A 17,694-nucleotide genomic window follows, 5' to 3' on the forward strand; every position below is an offset into this window, starting at 1 on the left:
TTGTGGTGAAGTGTGCGGAGTGCACTTTGCAAGGAGTTCAATGACTTTTGCTAACTGGTTATGTACCCCTTTCCCCAAAAAGTCCAGCAAAGTTGGATTGTGGTACTCTGGAACTGCAGTAGAAGAAACTGAAGAGATCCTAGCACCCCAGAACATGTCTTAGGTCGTTCAGTTCACTGACTGTTGTGTAGCATGGATGGGGCTCTGTGTGATGTGTGGGCAAAAGCTGGGCTGAAGGAGCATGTATCAGTGCATGGCTGCAAAAAATAATTGTGTGAACAAAGTTTGTTGCAGTGCTAGCCAGGATATATAGGTGTTTGAACTCCAGTGACCTTGAGTATTTGTATCAGTGATTCTCCATGGCTTCCTTCTCTCTGCAGGTCAGCACCTATTTGCATGTGAAGGAGGGCAAAAATAAAGGTATGGTCTGTAGAAGCTCAACCATGGCACAACTTGTGGAGCAAATGACTACCAGAACTCAGTTTTCCCCGCTTCCCAGTACAGGGTGGGGCACCACCACCTTCCACACCTTGCCAAAGATCAGCTCCAGCTCCCTCATGAAGAGCCTGAGCAGAAAAGGAACAATAGAAGATGCCCAGCTGCTCACCTTGCAAGGGATCATGAAAGCAGATCCGAGTGATCCACAACCTGTTCAAGAGAAGAAGTGCAGTAGTACCTGGCCCCCTAAGTGCAGCAGAAAGGCACAGACCTTGCAGACACATTGCCCGCAGCTCAGGCAGCTGATGGACTATGTAAAGAACCCATTGGCACGGGCTATTGATGTTGAATGTGCCTCAATTGGGAAAGGATCTGGACAGCGCACATTTGTGAGAGATGGCAAAAGTCTCAGCAGCCCCCAGGCACTTCCCGAGAAGATGAGCATGTGCCAGCATCTTCCTCTGGGCTGCATCCTGAACCTGGAGCTCCCTAAGGATCCCACTGCATTGAGGAACATCCACGATACCATCAACATAGCACAGGAGAGAAAGGAAGCAAGCCAAGCCAGTGGAGTGGCTCAGTGGAACACCAGTGGAGCAAAGCTGCAGGAAAATGATACCAGCCTGCAGAAGAGAAGGCCAGGAGTACAGCCAGCCATATGCCAAAAGCCACCTGGGACAGGGGATGTTCACCGTAAGTTTCACAAGAAAGAGAGAGGCACATGGTTTGAAGAGGTGAGTTGCAACCCAAGCTACAGCCAGCAGAAGGCCGATTGTATTGCTCCTTGTGAAGACAGGAAGAGTCCTAAGAGCTGCAGCAGTCCCAGTGATGAGTATCCTGTTTTCAGACAGAACCAGCTGTCCCGTGTCAGTGTGCTGCATGAGCAGTTAGGCTGGGAATGGGACAGACTAGCTGCCAAACTGGGGACAACTGGCAGCACTGGTGAGGGGTTGCAGGGAAAGGAGCCAACTGAGCACACAGCCAAAGTCGGAGAATCCTCTAGAGTGAAATTCAAGCCCTCCCCTGCTACACATAGGAGCACTGTTGATGCAGCTTCTAGTACAGCCAAAGTTAAGGACCCTGCAGCAAATGCAATGCCAAATAAGGAAAGCAGCCTGGGTGGGTTAGAAGGAAGCTGTGAAAAAATCCTACCTCCGTGGCATCACATGGGACTCAAATCTCCCACTAAGGTGTCTCTGTTTGAGTGTGAACTAGGCCACCAAGAAGGCATCCCAGCATCTTCAGGGCTAGACGCTTTAGTCCGGGCTCCAGGAGGAAATACAGCTGAAGGACCAAAGTTGCCAGGAAGGACAGACATTTGTCACCCTGCCCATGAGTTGTTTGAAGAAGAAGAGGAGGAGCTGCAGGCCATATGGAGTAATGTGGAGAAGCACAAGAGAAGTGCAGGTGTCTCTTGTGGCCCAGAGAGAAAGGTAGACAAAGCACAAAGCCCAGGTGATTCTAGTGGGAAAATCATCCTGACAGCAGCGGAGAATGTGCTGGTGGCCAAGTTCAAGCTTCCTACCTCTGTCCAACCACTTCAGGGCTCAGAAGAGGGGAAAGGGTCCAGTGATAGACTTGGTAGGAAGAACAGTTCAACTCAGTGCTGGGCGCCTTTGCCTTCTTGCCCGGAGCCATCTGAGAGGACAGAGGTTGCATCTGTGGGAACGGTGTCGAGCATCTGCCCAGGGGGCCAGCTGAAGCTCCAGGAAGAGAGCAGAGGGGTCAACAAGGTCAGAGCCCTTTTCTGTCCATTCACATTCTGACAGGATTTTCCTGTCTGAAAACCAAACGTTCAGTCCCCCCCCCCCCCCACATTCCCAGACATCATAGACAAAATGGCTCAGGGATAAGTGGTACAGATCAAGATGTCCCTCACTTAAAGAGAGACAGAAAAAAACCCACCAACATTTATCATCATCTTAACCAAATGTTTTTCTAGCAAGACTATAACACAGGTCTTTTTCATGGCCATCAGGCAGTAGAAATCAAACTCAAAATCTCCTGCATAAACATAACGGTTGCTTCCACTTCAGCTATTATGGGGTAGATCCCACAGATAATTTTTTGCAAGGCGGGGGGTGTTTTGCCCACCAAGCATGACTTCGTTGCCCCTCCCCTCCTGCTGTACCTTGAAATTCTTCTCCAGACAGCATTTTGGTTTGCAGCAGGGGGGGGGGGCAGGAGGGGACAAGGAAGTCATGCCCCACAGGCAGAAATTCATCTGCAGAAAACATTCAGTGGGATCCATCCCTTTGTTTGGAACAGACATAATTCATTCACTCAGTGTTTGCACAGAATCAAGGTGATATGGACAGCCCATTGCATCTCAGTGTTTTCTGCACTGTTTTCTTTTCTTTTTTTGACCCAGGGGGTTTATGAGGTATTTTTGTTCGTTTGTTTTACTTAAAATACAACTGCAGTGGTAGCTAGTTCATGGGGACTGACAAAGTGCTGTTGGGGCTTCCCAGGGCTACTGTCCCTTTCCATTTTCCTTTTTTTCTTTTGGTTCAAAACAGTTTCTGCTTCTCAGCCAATTAATTGCTTCCTGCTCACTTGTGAGGCATGAACAATTACTTGGGCTGCGATTGGAAAAGTTGTAATAAAAGCCTCCTTCCACCAAGAAAAAAGGAATTATTAGAGCTCCATTCTGGAACAGACAGGCCACCATGAGTTAACATAAAGTGCTGAATTAAGCAGGAATATTCACAGCTATACCATGAAACAAGAGGGAGGTACCAAAATGTAAAGAGACAACTGCAGGGAGAAGTGGAACCTTTGCTGAAATGAGATTTACTTGCTTTACTATCAAGTGAACATCATAGGAGGATCTTGCCATGGGGGACGGACGCTGCTGGATTCTTACGGGGAATACAGCTCCATATAAAGTACTATGCGATACCACCATTTCAGTTCCACTTGCAGCTAATTACAGAAAAGGAATGCTAAAGCGGCAGAGTGCTAGTCTGGATGCAAATACTGTGGCTGCACACCCAAAAGTAGCTCTATTAGTTGTCAGTAGTGAGCGTAACTGAACAAGCTGAATGAATTGTTTGTTCAAGCATCAGGGATACTCAATTTAATCATGCCTGAACAAATGCAGGTATTATTGACTTGGCCAGGGATTATAAAAAAGGGAAATACAGTTGAAGCCAGGTGCACAATGGTAGTTTGAGGAGAAATTTCACCCATCCTTGTTCAGTGTGGGTTGAGTGGGACCGGTGCTGATAAATCTTCATAATTGGGACACTGTTGCAGGAGGTCAGCTTTTATGCTTTCCCTGGGATGGCTTTTGTTTATTGTTCTCTGCCTCTTTCCAGCTTCTACCCAGTAAATTGGAGCTCCAGATGATGGAAGGAACTCTGGAGAGGAAGCACCTATTGCAGGCAGGAGGAAGAAAGGTATTGTCGGAGCTGTCTGGTGTTCTGTCTGATGGTGGGGAAAAGCTGATAATCTTTCACTCTGCACTGATCAGGTCCTCATGGATCAATACACAATGATGGACATACACCACATGTCACTAGAAAGCAACTTCATTTGTGTTCTCCTGTAACAGATCATCAGCACCTAACAACTTGTATTAACTCATAGAGGTGTGCTTCACAATGTGTGGGGCAAATGGCTCAAGGCCTTTCCAGTACATATTTTATTCTTAACACTAGCCTGATACCCGTGCTTCGCTACAGTATTTAAGTTCCGTAAATCCAGTTATAATACTGATGACGTGAAGTTTGAAATGTGACATTTGTTGTAGGAATTCTAGTGGAGAAGACTGTAGTGTAAAAATGAAGTAAGATATACGTACCTTTTTTTTTCTCTACTGAAGGACCTCTCTGTAGACCTCTGCCCTCAGGTGCTAGGATCACCAGGCTGCTTGATGAGCTCACTCTGGAGCAGGCAACATAGAACTGTCCATTTAAGAAGCAGTCGTATGTTAAGTCAATTCCTGCCACCTTCCATGAAAGTGATGGCCTCTCTACTTGTGTTCCTGGATTGTTTTGCTCATATGGAGACTGTGTTGTTCTGCGCACCTCAGGGTGATCTTGCTGGTACTTGGCCTGCGCAGCTCAGTGCCCTGCAGGAGTACTATGTGCAAATGTCTTTGCCACATTCCTAAGTTGCCTCCTCCTAACAGCTGCCTGTCCAGTGTATGAGGGGGAGGGGGGAGGAGTATTAGAAGCCACTGTGGAGGCGGGGCTGGCAGGATCACTAAGGCATTACTGCTGGGGCGGGCTCCCTCGTGGCTTTAAGCACCCTGCAATCACTGCTGCACCTGACAGACAACCGCCTCTTAGGTGTAGGAGGTGGGGGGAGTGTGTTGGAAGCCATCAGAGAGGCTGGGCCAGCAGCATTACTGCACCTCACAGGTGGTTGTTGGCCATTCCTGATTTCCTCAACTGTCATTAGCTCTCTGCAGACTCCTGTAGCTGTTACCTCAGAACACTGAGCTCTGCAGCTGACCAATCAGAGCCTGGCAGCTGCATAGGAATCAATGGGGGGAGCACATTTTACCCCTTTTGACCCACTTAGGGGTTGTATTTCTAAAAATCCCTTCTTAGCGAGCATCTACGCCACTGTAGAAGCGCTCTCCCTGAATTTGGTGTTTCTAGGTCCAGCGGTTTGGCCTGGGCGTTGAATTTACGGTGAGGGGACTTTCATATATATAATACTGCTGTTACCCAACCACCTGTGGCTTCATACCCCATTCCTGCCTGATACAGCTATTTCATTGCTTTTTGAAACAAGGGGCACTCCTGCTCTGGAGAGTTAGAAAACCTCTCAAGCAATGGTTGCCTATTTTTGTTTTTTAGGAGAAAGGTGTTCCCCCTACTTTCTTCCCAACAGAAAGAGGGATTTACACATGAGAATCTTCATGAACAGGGGAATCTTCCCAAAGTTTTGCCTGCTTCAGATATGATCTTTAATTCTGTTCTCCTAGGCAAATTGTCGCTCCTGGAACACATTCCATACAGTACTGATGAGACAAACTTTGTGTTTCTATCAAGACAAGAAAGACACTCTCAAGGTAATTGTGTACAATGAGGCATCCACAGAGGGGTGGGGATAAGAAGTGGAAATTGGTATAATGTAGGAAGACTTCTGCCAGACACTTACTCCCTCTGTCTCCTGCTGTTTCTCTATGATGTCTGCTTCATTCATGCCTCCAGCATTTTATATCCTTTATCTGATGGCTTCTTCAGCCTGAATTGTTAGTGCTGACAGGAGTATGCATGTACAAAGTATTACTGATTTTCTTTTTTAAATTAGAACTTGCTTATCCCATTCTGTGCCAAAGGAGATCTTGAACCAGTGTACAGAAATAATAAATGCTGAAATAAATAAAAAATAATCCATAATCGCATTAAAACCAATTCTAGCAATAATGGGCAAACCTGAAACCCCACAGAGCATAAGCAGAAGAAAAGATCAATAAACCCACACAGGCCTTTCTGAATAAAGCCAAGCTCACTTGGCAGCAACAAGAGCAGTGAGGTAGCACATTCCAAAGTGTGGGTGCAGCCACTGAGACAGCCTTGCCCTGAAAATCATAGCTCACTAATCAGAGAAATGTAGAGTAACAGTCTCAAGTAGTTTCTTTCTTCCAGCTGCAAAGCTCTTTCACCTTCTCTTGCCAGAATGTTCAGATTTCAGCACTCATGACCTGCCTTCCCTTGTCATTAGAACTTGTACCTAGTTTAGTCCTTTGAAGATAATAGCTTATCTCTTGGTCACTGTTCCCTTGTTATAAGCCAGAGGCGGGGTGGACACAGTGGAAGGCAGATGAACTCTTGTTCTCCTGAAATGCTTCACTGTGCTGGCAAAGTAGTTTAGAAACAATTCTTTACAAATTCCAGAGACGTTATCGTTTGCTTTCCTTTGCACAGCAGAGCTCCATGGTGGCTTTACCACTGAATCTCTGTGGAGCAACCTGCGCCCTGGAAACAGAGTACACCAAAAAGACCAACTGCTTCACACTGCTGTGAGTAACCCCAAGTTTCCTTTCCTACTGTGGCTTCAAAAATGGGGATGTGAGGTATTTGAAGGACTCCTCACATAACACATGGACAGATACACATGAAGCTGCCTTATACTGTGCTAGGAATAAGGGCCGTTGTGGAAATAAATACAACGAGCTCTAGAAAGAGGCTCTGGGAGAGTGTGAAGGCCTTGAGCACTCAGCATCAATGTGCTGTGGTGAACTCAGCAGGGTATAATGACACAGAGTTCACCATTTTCTCCAGAGAATTTATCTCTGCTACCTGAAGAGCAGTGGTAATTTTCAGTGATCTCCAGCCCTCACTTGGAGATTGGCAACAATTATTACCCAGGAAGAAATGGCTGGTTTGGAGGGTGGAGTCTATGGCATTGTACCTGTCTGAGGTCCCACCTCTCAAACCTCACCCTCTCCAGGCTCCACCCCTCAAATATCCAGGAATTTCCCAACCTGGAGTTGGCAACCCTATCTCCTTCCCAGCCAAGCATCACCCTGCCATTATCTGCCCCTCTGATTTCAGCTTTGCATCTCCTCCCCCCTCCCTCCTAAAGATCAGTTGTAATTCTGAGTGATTTCCACCCCTCTCCTGAGATTGGTAACAGTGGTTCCCCAGAAGGGAATGGCTGGTTGGGAAGGTGGAGTCTATGGCATTGTTCCTGTCTGAGGTCCCACCCCTCCTCAAACCTCACCCTCTCCAGGTTCCATCCCTCAAATCTCCAGGAATCACCCACCTGGAGTTGGCAACCCTATCTCCTTCCCAGCCAATCATCAACCTACCTTTATTTCCACCTCTCTCTTCAGCTTTCCATTTCCCCCACACACACAACTGCAGCCTCTTCCATGCTCTGAAGCCCTGACTGCCACAGAGTCCACCATTTTCTCCAGGGGAACTGATCTCTGCCATCTGGAGAGCAGTTGTAATTATGAGTGATCTCCAGCCCTCACCTGGAGATTGGTAACAATAGTTTCCCAGGAGGAAAAGTAGTCTTCCTCTGCAATGGGGACCAAAGCAGCTTACATCATTCTCCTCTCTCCCTTTTGACTTGCACAACAATCCTGTGAGGTAGGTTAGGCTGAAAGTCTGTGACTGGTCCAAAATTACCCACTCAGCTTCTACAGCAAGAACCTGGATCTAGCAGGCCCTGCTCTGAAGCACTGACTGTTATGCCTAGGGCAGCCAACCTCCAGTTGGAGCCTGAAGATCACCAGGTATCACAACTGAATTCCAGACCACAGATCTCTCCCCTCCGGAGAAAATAACTGCTTTGGAAGGTGGGATGTATGGCATTCTGTTCAGTGGAAGTGTCTCTCCCCTCCCCAAACCCTGGCTTCCATAGACTCTACCAGAAAATCTCCAGGAATCTCCCTACCTGGAGCTGGCAACCCTAGTCAGGACTGGCCCCCATGAGTTCCTCACAAAGGCCTGCAAAGGGTTTCCTTTTTTTGTCTGAACCAAGCTTGGTTGCCTACCGTGGCGAAACAGGCTCCAGTTTACAACTCAGCTGTTCGCCTTCCACCCTTGTCCTGTGGGCGTAACTCACTCCTTAAGTTCGCTGCCGCCACTCACTGAGTTGTCACTGCCTTTTTAGAGGGACACTGAGACCCCTCTGGCCGAATCTCCCTATTTGGAGATGGAATCCCCGATCTTTGGGGGATCCCTGGAAAGTTGGCAACTGAAGGGTCTGGCCTTTCCTTGCTTCCCTGGGCTACCCCCTCCCTTTGGTGTTGTGCAGAGCAGGGGAGACTATGTGGTCAGAGCACAACACAGTTTATTAGCCCAAATTAAAGAATTTATTTAACTATTTACACAGTTATGGAGCACACACACACTGTAGGAGTAAGCACACACTATGAACCAACAGGGCATAAATCAGCAGGGGTTAAACACAATCCTCTTTCCCTACGCACAATACTCTCTACCTCTGGAGGTTGTGGGCTCAGGATAGGATCTCCCCTTGGACCGGCCTCTGGCTGTACTTCAGCCTCTCTCTCTTGCCCAAGGGAGGGATCAGATTTGCTAGAGGGAAACTTCCATTCATTCCCCAGTCCAGCTGACTGTGGAGTGGCTGAATTTCTACTGCCTCCCAGGGATGAAGACTGCCTTGGGACAGTCCCTGTTTTCCCACACTTTTTGACCTTGGGGCAGCTGGGAACTGTAGGCCAGCAGATGAGGAAGCCTCATTCAACCCAGTGAGTAATCCCCCTGCAAGCCCCTCTCTGAAACTACAGCTCAATTAAACCTTATGGGGGAACATTTTAAACAAAGAACCACAGCCATCTTACAAACACAGGTAACTGCCATTTCGTGACACCTACCAACAGCCACTGAGGGGACAGTTAGCCCCACACTAGAGGCAAGCAGGAAAAGCGTCTTCGTCAAGAGAGAAAGCCGTTTATGAGTAATTCTGACAGGGCACAGTGGCTGAAGGGGGAGTGGGCGGGGAAGAGGAGCAGACCCAGTACCTGGCCAATGGCATGCGAGTACTCTTGAGTGGCGGCTGATGGGCCAATGGCTCAGGGAGTGCATGGAATGTTGCCACTCGAAAACAGAATTATTATATAGAGAGATTAGACTGTTGGTCCATCAAGGTCAGTATTGTCTAAGACTGTCAGCGGCTCTCCAGGGTCTTAGGCTGAAGTCTTTCACATCACCTACTACTGATCCTCTTTTTAAACTGGGGATCCCATTGACTGAACCCTGGGACCTGTTGTATACCAAGAAAATGCTCTACTATTAAGCCACAGCCCCTCCCCCTTTTAATTTCCCAGACTGCTGGAGAATGTGGTTGGTGCTGGACTTTGTATCAGTTCCTCATTGAAATACTGTTTGTTGCCACCCTCTTCACATTCCCAGGTTGAAGGATGGTTCCAAGTATCTCCTTAGAGCTCTGACTGAACAACTCATGAAAGAGTGGGTTACCAAACTGCAGCAAAATTCAGGTAAGACTATATACTGTTCAGGAAGAAGTGGGGAGCACTGGTAGACCAATGGGAGGAAGGAATGGCTGTCAGTCAGGAACAAGAGGTATCTGAAGGGCCAGCATCAGCTGTTTGTCTCATTGTGACTGAGACAAACCTGGAGTCAGGGGTACTTGCACATGGGAGGCTGGGGCTCACATTGCAGATCAGCAAGAGACTGACTGCAAGGTCTCATATGAATGTGACTGTCACCTGTCCTCAGTTCATTGTCACTGAAAGTAAAAGGTGTTTGGAAGTATATGCATTATACAGGAATGTTAATCAAAGAGCCCATAACACTGTTGAGCATATCTGCATATCTAGGTATGTTACTGTGAAATGGTCCTATGTTATGTGTTTGAGAGGATGGTCCAAATAAGTCATTAAAATGGGTTCGATACGCAAACACTGTTGCAAATGAATGATTTTTTAAAAAACAAACCCATCACCCAAGGGCTACTTTCCATCACATACTTTTCTGTGTTCAAAGGTTTACCTGAAGTGGATTATTTCCAGTCAGCATCCCAAGCCGCCCAAAGGACAACCTCTGCTGTTAGGTAAGTGTCTCCAGCAATGCTAGGCTGGAGTTACTGAGGGTGTGGATGGAGTTTGTTGAGCTTCCTGAGATTGACTTGTACTGCTGAGGACTCTTGTTCACTGGCAAGCAGGTTTTTACTCAAGCAGACCCTTTTTGTAAATTTTCAGATTCCAACATGGCAGGCAGAAACTTTATTCTTAAATCTTTGTGTTCAAAACAAAGAGAGAGAAATTGTTTTTCAATGTTGCAGTGTATATTTCAGTTTCTCTGTCTTGAAAAAGGCCTAGCTTAGTAAATCTAAAACACTTTGAGCTTCTATTTGAGTGGACTGTGTTTTTCCTTCCAGTTTTCCTTTCTTCTGTTTTACTGGTGACAACAAGTCCCTCTTCTTCCTTATGCCGACATCCCAATCTACTGGAATTGTTCAGATACACATAGGCCTCAAGCAAATCGGATCCCTGCATTTAAAGCACCAGTCCTGTGCTCTATACAAATTCGCATGCCTTACCTTTGTGGGAGAGACTGTCCAGGATTAAACCTTATGTTAACTGGCAGCACAATCCTGTGGAAGTGTAGATTTGAACCCAGCTCTGTGTTTTTGCTGTTTCAATTCTTTCCAGTGTGATTCCTGGCCTTGGATCCTCCCACTGTCTGGGCCTTCATCAGCCCCTTACAACAAAGAGCCAAGAGGAACCCAGGTCAAGTGTCAAGCTGCAGCTGCCTTATGATACTCGGAATGACCCACTGGATTCAGCAGCAGCACCAGCAGGTGAGTGTGCAGAGTTTAGAGTCACTTCCGGAATCACTCTTTACCCACAGCTACCAGTGGCACTGGTAGTTCCCTCTAAGCTGTGCTAGGGAGTGCTGGCACACAACATTTTAGCTGGCAGCACAGGGAATTTAGCTGGCAGTGCAGCCAACAAGTGAACTGAGAAGGCATTTTCCCCTCCATTGGAAATAATGGAGGATGGGGGCACCTCCTTCTGGGGCTCATAGAGTTGGACTCCCTGGTCCAATCTTTTTGAAACTTTGGGGGGGGGGGTTTGAGGAAAGGCACCAGCAGCTATGCTGCAAATTTGGTGCCTCTGCCTCAATAAAACAGCCCCTCAGAGCCCCAGATACCCTTGGATTGATTCTCCTTTTATAGCTTATAGGGCCCATTGACTGTAATGGCCCCCATAGGTTTAATGGAGCCAGAAAAAATTGGTTGTTTCTTTTTTGCACACCCCTATTATGCTTTTCAGTATGATTTGTAAGCTGCCTTGAGTCACAGGGAAAAGTGGGATATAAATATTTGAATAAATAAGTAGTTTGGGCAGATTGATAACATTTAAGCAACTTCCTGTTTGTTAGGTTAGGCAGGGTTCTGACAGTGATTGTTCCTCCTCTGTTATATTTGACCTGTAATGCTGGTTGTCATATTTCACTAAAAAACCCCAAAAAACACCAAAGTAGACTGCAAGAGTCCCCTATCCCCCCGAAGTGCTGGTATGTTTTCTAAGGCTCAGCACAGGGCGACGGTCCAAGGCCAGGTTACCAATATAGTGGACTGGGGCAGGTAGACCTCTTCCACTACCAATATACTGGAAAGAGGTGAATAGTTGTTCTCTGGAGGCCAGGTCTACCCATATAATGGAAATGTGTGAAGAGACCTCCGAAGGCTAGCTCTACCAATATAGTGGAAAGGGGTGGGTGAACATTGACTTGATTCTGTTTTCTCCTATAATGTTTAAATTATTCTTTAAAATATAGTTTAAATATAATTTAAAAGAATTTATTCTGAGATTTTTACAAGGTTATGGAAGTAAGAACACAAGAATATAAGACAAGCCAATGTTGGATCAGGCCAATGGCCCATCCAGTCCAACACTCTGTCACACAGTGGCTAAAAATACCAGTTGCCATCAGGAGGTCCAGTAGTGGGGCCAGGACACTAGAAGCCCTCCCACTGTTGCCCCCCCCCAAGCACTAAGAATACAGAGCATCACTTGCCCCAGACTGAGAGCTCCTATCTATACCTTGTGGCTAATAGCCACCGATGGACCTCTACTCCATATGCTTATCCAATTTCCTCTTGAAGCCATCCATGCTTATAGCCGCCGCCACCTCCTATGGCAGTGAATTCCATGTGTTAATCACTCTTAGGGTGAAGAAGTACTTCCTTTTATCCGTTCTAACGCGACAGCAATTTCATGGAGTGCCCACGAGTTCTTGTATTGTGAGAAAGGGAGAAAAGTACTTCTTTTCTACCTGCTCTATCCCATGCATAATCTTGTAAACCTCTATCATGTCACCACTCAGTCGTTTCTCCAAACTAAAGAGCCTGAAGCGCTTTAACCTTTCTTCATAGGGAACGTATTTCAACCCTTTTATCATTCTAGTTGCCTTTTTCTGCACTTTTTCTAATGCTATAATATCTTTTCTGAGGTGTGGTGACCAGAACTGTACACAGTACTCCAAATGAGGTTGCACCATTGATTTATACAGGGGCATTATGATACTAGCTGATTTGTTTTCAGTTCCCTTCCTCATAATCTCCAGCATAGTGTTGGCCTTTTTTAGTGCCGTTGCACACTGTAGACATTGAGTTATCTACCACCACTCCAAGATCTCTCTCTTGGTCAGTCTCTGCCAGTGTGGACTCCATCAATGTATATTTATATTTAGGATTTTTGGCTCCAATGTGCATCACTTTGCACTTGGCCACATTGAACCCCATTTGCCACGTTGACGCCCACTCGCCCATCCTCGACAGATCCCTTTGGAGTGCCTCACAATCCTCCCTGGTTCTTACCACCCTGAACAACTTTGTGTCATCCGCAAATTTAGCCACTTAACTGCTTACTCACAACTCCAAATCATTAATGAACAAGTTAAAAAGCATCAGACCCAGTACCGATCCCTGTGGTACCCCACTGCTTACCACCCTCCACTGAGAAAATTGCCCATTTATACTCACTGTTTCCTATTAATTAGCAAGTTCTTGATCCACAAGAGGACTTGTCCTTTTATCGCATGACTATTGAGCTTACTTGGGAGCCTTTGATGAGGAACTTTATCAAAAGCTTTCTGGAAGTCAAGGTAAACATCATCTATTGGGTCCCCCTTGTCCACGTTTGTTCACTACCTCAAAGACAAAAACACTAACAGGTTAGTGAGACAAGATCTTCCCTTACAGAACCCATGCTGAGTCTTCCTCAGTAGCTTTTGTTCATCAATGTGCCTACTAATTCTATCCTTAATAACAGTTTCCACCAACTTACCTGGTATTGATGTCAGACTGACTGGCCTGTAATTTCCCGGATCTCTTCTGGAACCCTGTTTTAAGATGGGGGTGACATTAGCTTCCTTCCAGTCCTCAGGAATGGAGGCAGATTTTAATGAAAGATTACATATTTTTGTCAAGAGATCCACAAGTTCACATTTGAGTTCTTTCAGAACTCTCGGATGTATGCCATCCGGGCCTGGTGTAGGACCTCTTCTCTTCTCACCTCCTCTCTCAATCTGACTCAGGTCTTTCAACACCCCTCCCAAAATCAGTGGTTCTGCAGTGGGCAAGCACTTCTCATCTTCCACAGTGAAGACAGAGGCCAAAAATGCATTTAGCTTCTCAGCCATTTCCCTATCATCCTTCAGTACTCCTTTTACCCCTTGGTCATCTAAGGGCCCCACTGCCTCCCTGGCTGGTTTCCTGCTTCTAAAGTATTTGAAGAAAGCAATCTTCTAAAAAACTTATTTACACAATAGTTAAATGTAGACTCACAACTTTAACATTACTAGCTTCTTACGCTCACAAGTTAGAATTTCTGCTCACAACACTGTCGAGGTTAGAGGGAACATTGGCTACCACCCCTTCAGCATCACAGTTGTGGCCTGCCATGGTAATGTACTTCTTGCATCTAAGTGAGTGAAGTGCCCTGTGAGGACTTCGTCGGTGAAGATGTTATTGCAGAGGGGACATGGGAGCTAGTGAGCCTGAGCCCACGCCAGGCCCTCATCCTTCTGCATCTCCATTATCTGGCCTTCAAGGCTCTTGGGGAAGCAGCATGTGCAGTGAATCCTTACTACTTACAAAAGGGTCCTTTACTTTACTTTGCTTATTAGGATGTTGGTCATGCCTTCATATGAGGGGTATGGGCATCTAGATTGTCCTTGTAATGTAGATATGGACTGTCTCCATAACCCAAGGGGAAAAACAGCTTGATTGAACTAAAGGGCAGTTTCAAACAGACTTTTTGCCTTAATCTGGCTGCTGACGTACAGTGGGTTTTTTTGTACCTTTCTTGTACAGGTTGTCTAATGTCTAATCCATTTTCCTTCTGTGTGTTCTGCTTCTTTCCTTTGGTTTCCCAAACTACCTTTGATGTGATGTTTCTCTTTGATGCCCAACTGTATCTGTTGCCCAACTAGCCAGACTATTCCTTTATATTGCATTGTCTCTGCAAACCTGAGCTGTCGTCGCAGATTTCGTCTCCTGCAGGCAACAAATTAGCTGTATGAAGGACCTGTTTTGCCTCAGTAAGCTAACCTGGGACTTTTGCAGTGCATTCCTTTAAGGGGTGACTCACCCCCCCTTCCCCTCCTCTTTTTAAATGCTGTCTGAAATCTCTTTTACCATCTTGGTCTGAGGAAGATGAGGTAGCAATGGAGGAAAATGGGGGGCAAAGTAACGTTTTCGTTAGAAAGCGCCCCCAGTCAAGAAGCCATATTTGCTCCAAATACAAATGTGAACAATTCTGAAATATTCTGTGTGTGTGTGTGTGTGTGTGTGTGTGAATTTCGTGAACTTCTTTCATTAAATGCTAAAATCAAGTTGGAGTGTTTTAAAATGTCCACTAATAGCTCACTGTCTAAACCAGTAGACAGCAATACTACAAAAAGATTTGTTGGGAATGATATAGCATCATGGGGTTGGGATCTTCCTTTGTAGCACATTACACTGTGCCATAGTATAGAATATTTTACACAGAAGCAGGACCTGTGAAACACATGCATAATTTGTGATTCAACAACCTGTTTTTTTTAAAGGAAGGAGTCCTAAAGCTCAGCCTGTGTAACACATTTTTTAATTTTTCTCTCCTTTTAGGAAACAATCAGAGATCTGCGGCCATTTATACAGCAGAGCAAAGCCCAAAGCTGTGCTCCCTTACTGAGTCTCCAAGGGCACACGATCCCTTTATGTGTCAGGAAGATGACTGTGGGCTTGTGACAAGCAAGAGGAGATCATATTCCTTCACCTCAGGTATACCCTGGATCTCTGTGAAGGAGTTGTTAGATAGGGGAGCAGAAGGTCTGCACATCACATCACTCTGAGTTTCTTGACCCCTTAATGTTGTTCCATTTCAGTTGTAAAATTCATGTCCCTCTGATCAGGTGCCACTGAATTGTGTGTGACTAAATGTAGTCTTATCATTCTTTGAGACAAGCATGATGTCATTGTGCTATTTTCCCTGCTGGGAGGGGGAAGGCTGTTTTCAAGGTTCTCCTCAGTCACAAGTCTATTGCATCAAGTCACCACTAGATGTCAGCAGCACACTTTTAACCTCAAATGCACATCGCTGAAGTTGAAGGTTGCTTCTGTGTATCTTCCTCAGTCAAGGTGTGTATTTGATCCTATACACCAATAAAAAGAACTAGGTGTGCAATTTATTTTCCTTATTCCTTTACAAGTTCCAAGGATGAGCTTTGGTTCTGGAGCAGAGGCCAGGTAAACCTCAGCTCAGATGATGGCTTGGTTGAATCCCCTTTCTCTGCCTTTATTTGGAGCAGGAATAGGTCTCCTGGAATCAGAACCAGTCTACCAAAAATACCAACCGCCGAGGGCTAAACTGAAATCTCTCTCTTATTAGAGAGAAATCCTGCTGCCCATTGTCTGTTCTGCTAATGCATTGCTGCTGCTACCTTCTGCCGAACATGCACTCTCTCTCTCTTTTTCAGCTACCTACCAGAAGATAAGCCCATTGTCGGTATCTAAAGAGCCCTTGGGGGTTGGCAGCAGCTACTCAGTCACATTGTACATTGGAGAGCAGGCACCTGCTATCCTCCGGCCTCGCTGCCATTCCTTCATGGCCACTCCTGGTGGCGTCCGAGAGACTCTAAGTGAGAGAAGCCAGGGCGCCTCACCTCGCCAGAAGAACAAATCTGTCTTCAGGAAGTTCTTTGGAAAGAAAGACTGACATTCTGGCTCATTCCTTTTAGCCCGGAAATGGCATATGTGACTCTACACAAGCACTACGCCTGATTGCAACCAGTGGACACTCTAGGAATTGCTCTTTCCTGAGGGTGCAGGAAGAGTGATCTAAGGGGAGAGAGGCTCTGGTCTGTGAAACAATCCATTAGGCCTCAGGCATGTACTTCACCTACTCCCTGATAGTAGTGGAGCTTGAGGGAACACTGTACTGAGGTAGGGAACATTAACCAATGGTGTCAGAGGCGTACAGAAAAGCACCTGAGTCATTTTGCAGAAGGGTGGTATAATAGAACCCCCCTGGGGCCTTTCTCCAAGTATGTCAGAGCCCCCTCTTTGTGGTACACACAAGCTAATGGACGGCTTCGGGTAATACATTCCCAGGCACATATGTATTAACACTGTATTTTTATTCCGGTGGTGGGGGTGGGGAGTCATGTTGTTTCACTCATTCCTCACAGATGTTTGCATGATTTGTGAATAGGATCAACAAACAGTTTCTTTCGGTCCATTGATCTCTAAGAGTTGCCAAGTTTTTAAACTTGCTGTTGCTTCTGTGCCTGTTACAGCATTGTCAGCATTTGGCAAATGATAATGCTTATCCTTATTCCACGTGCCATTTCCTGATTTTTGCAGATTGGGCTGCCATACAAACAAAATCTTTCTTCGTCAGTTGGTAAGACAGCTGAGGCTCAGGATCTCCCCATGGGCCCTGAGTAATTGTGTCTTGGAGAGATCAGCACCATACAAATGTAGGGATAGCACATATCTGGCCCAAAGAGAGCTGAAGGTCGACAAAGCGTCTGTACAGAAATACAAATGGAGCATTCACACTCTGGTTAAATGAACCTCACGTTTGTTCTGCTTTTCTTTCCTTCTGCACCGTAATGCCAGGTGCAGGAGCCAGTATGGCTTGTTTAGTTGTCAGATACATCTCTTGCAGAAACATTAACACCACATTAAAATACCGATTGGCTGTCTGTGCGGTTTCATTCAAAGTGCGTTAGAGTGAATTGAGTTACAAAATGAAAGACAGCGACTCTCTTCCTGTATCAGTCCAAGGAACACTTCCACAATCTGGTTTAAAGAACAGAAATCCCGAGAAGAGTGCTTTATACGGAAGATATATGCAGCAGGCTGCAAGGAGAGAGCTCAGAACATAACATCTGCTGGTATCTGAGGGCCACACTCTGCTTAACCTTAGCAGAGCCTCTTCTTGAAACCCTATTTGTTAAAACAATGTAAGGATGGTAGAGGGAAATGGCAGGCATTTAACTCTTCATGTGCCCAGTAATAATTCTCTGCAAATGTTGCTTGCAAGTCCTAACCCCCCTGCCTTCTCCATTTACTTCCAGGACTGGAGTGTAGCCTGGGGACATTTGCAGGGGAGAGGTAGCAGACAGGGCAACCCTTTCTAGTCTGCCAACCTTCTCCCTGAACTCTCAGTGATGTCTGAGGCTTTTAAGAACCTGATATTAACCTCATAATAACATGAGGTTCTGCTCCCAGTCACCCCTCAAAGGAGAACAGAGGAAAGATTTCCCCACTGCATTATACTCTCTCTGCCATCTGTCTTTC

General features: G+C 46.0%; 1 protein-coding gene across 1 annotated transcript in view; it reads left to right on the forward strand.

Moving 5' to 3' along the window:
* LOC107115253 overlaps window positions 1-17,086 on the forward strand; it is a 53,464-nt gene extending 36,378 nt beyond the window's left edge. Inside the window, exons 19-27 of the mRNA XM_015416911.1 lie at window positions 381-2,171; window positions 3,759-3,839; window positions 5,378-5,464; window positions 6,324-6,418; window positions 9,288-9,373; window positions 9,882-9,948; window positions 10,550-10,698; window positions 15,016-15,171; window positions 15,867-17,086. Of these exons, the coding sequence (XP_015272397.1) occupies window positions 381-2,171; window positions 3,759-3,839; window positions 5,378-5,464; window positions 6,324-6,418; window positions 9,288-9,373; window positions 9,882-9,948; window positions 10,550-10,698; window positions 15,016-15,171; window positions 15,867-16,105 (2,751 nt within the window). The 3' untranslated portion in view covers window positions 16,106-17,086. The remainder of the gene's footprint in view (window positions 1-380; window positions 2,172-3,758; window positions 3,840-5,377; window positions 5,465-6,323; window positions 6,419-9,287; window positions 9,374-9,881; window positions 9,949-10,549; window positions 10,699-15,015; window positions 15,172-15,866) is intronic.
* Window positions 17,087-17,694: the final 608 nt, after the last annotated feature.

The sequence above is a fragment of the Gekko japonicus genome, unplaced genomic scaffold (assembly GCF_001447785.1).
Source record: "Gekko japonicus isolate JY-2015 unplaced genomic scaffold, Gekko_japonicus_V1.1 scaffold342, whole genome shotgun sequence".
In the NCBI taxonomy this organism is placed as follows: Eukaryota; Metazoa; Chordata; class Lepidosauria; order Squamata; family Gekkonidae; genus Gekko; species Gekko japonicus.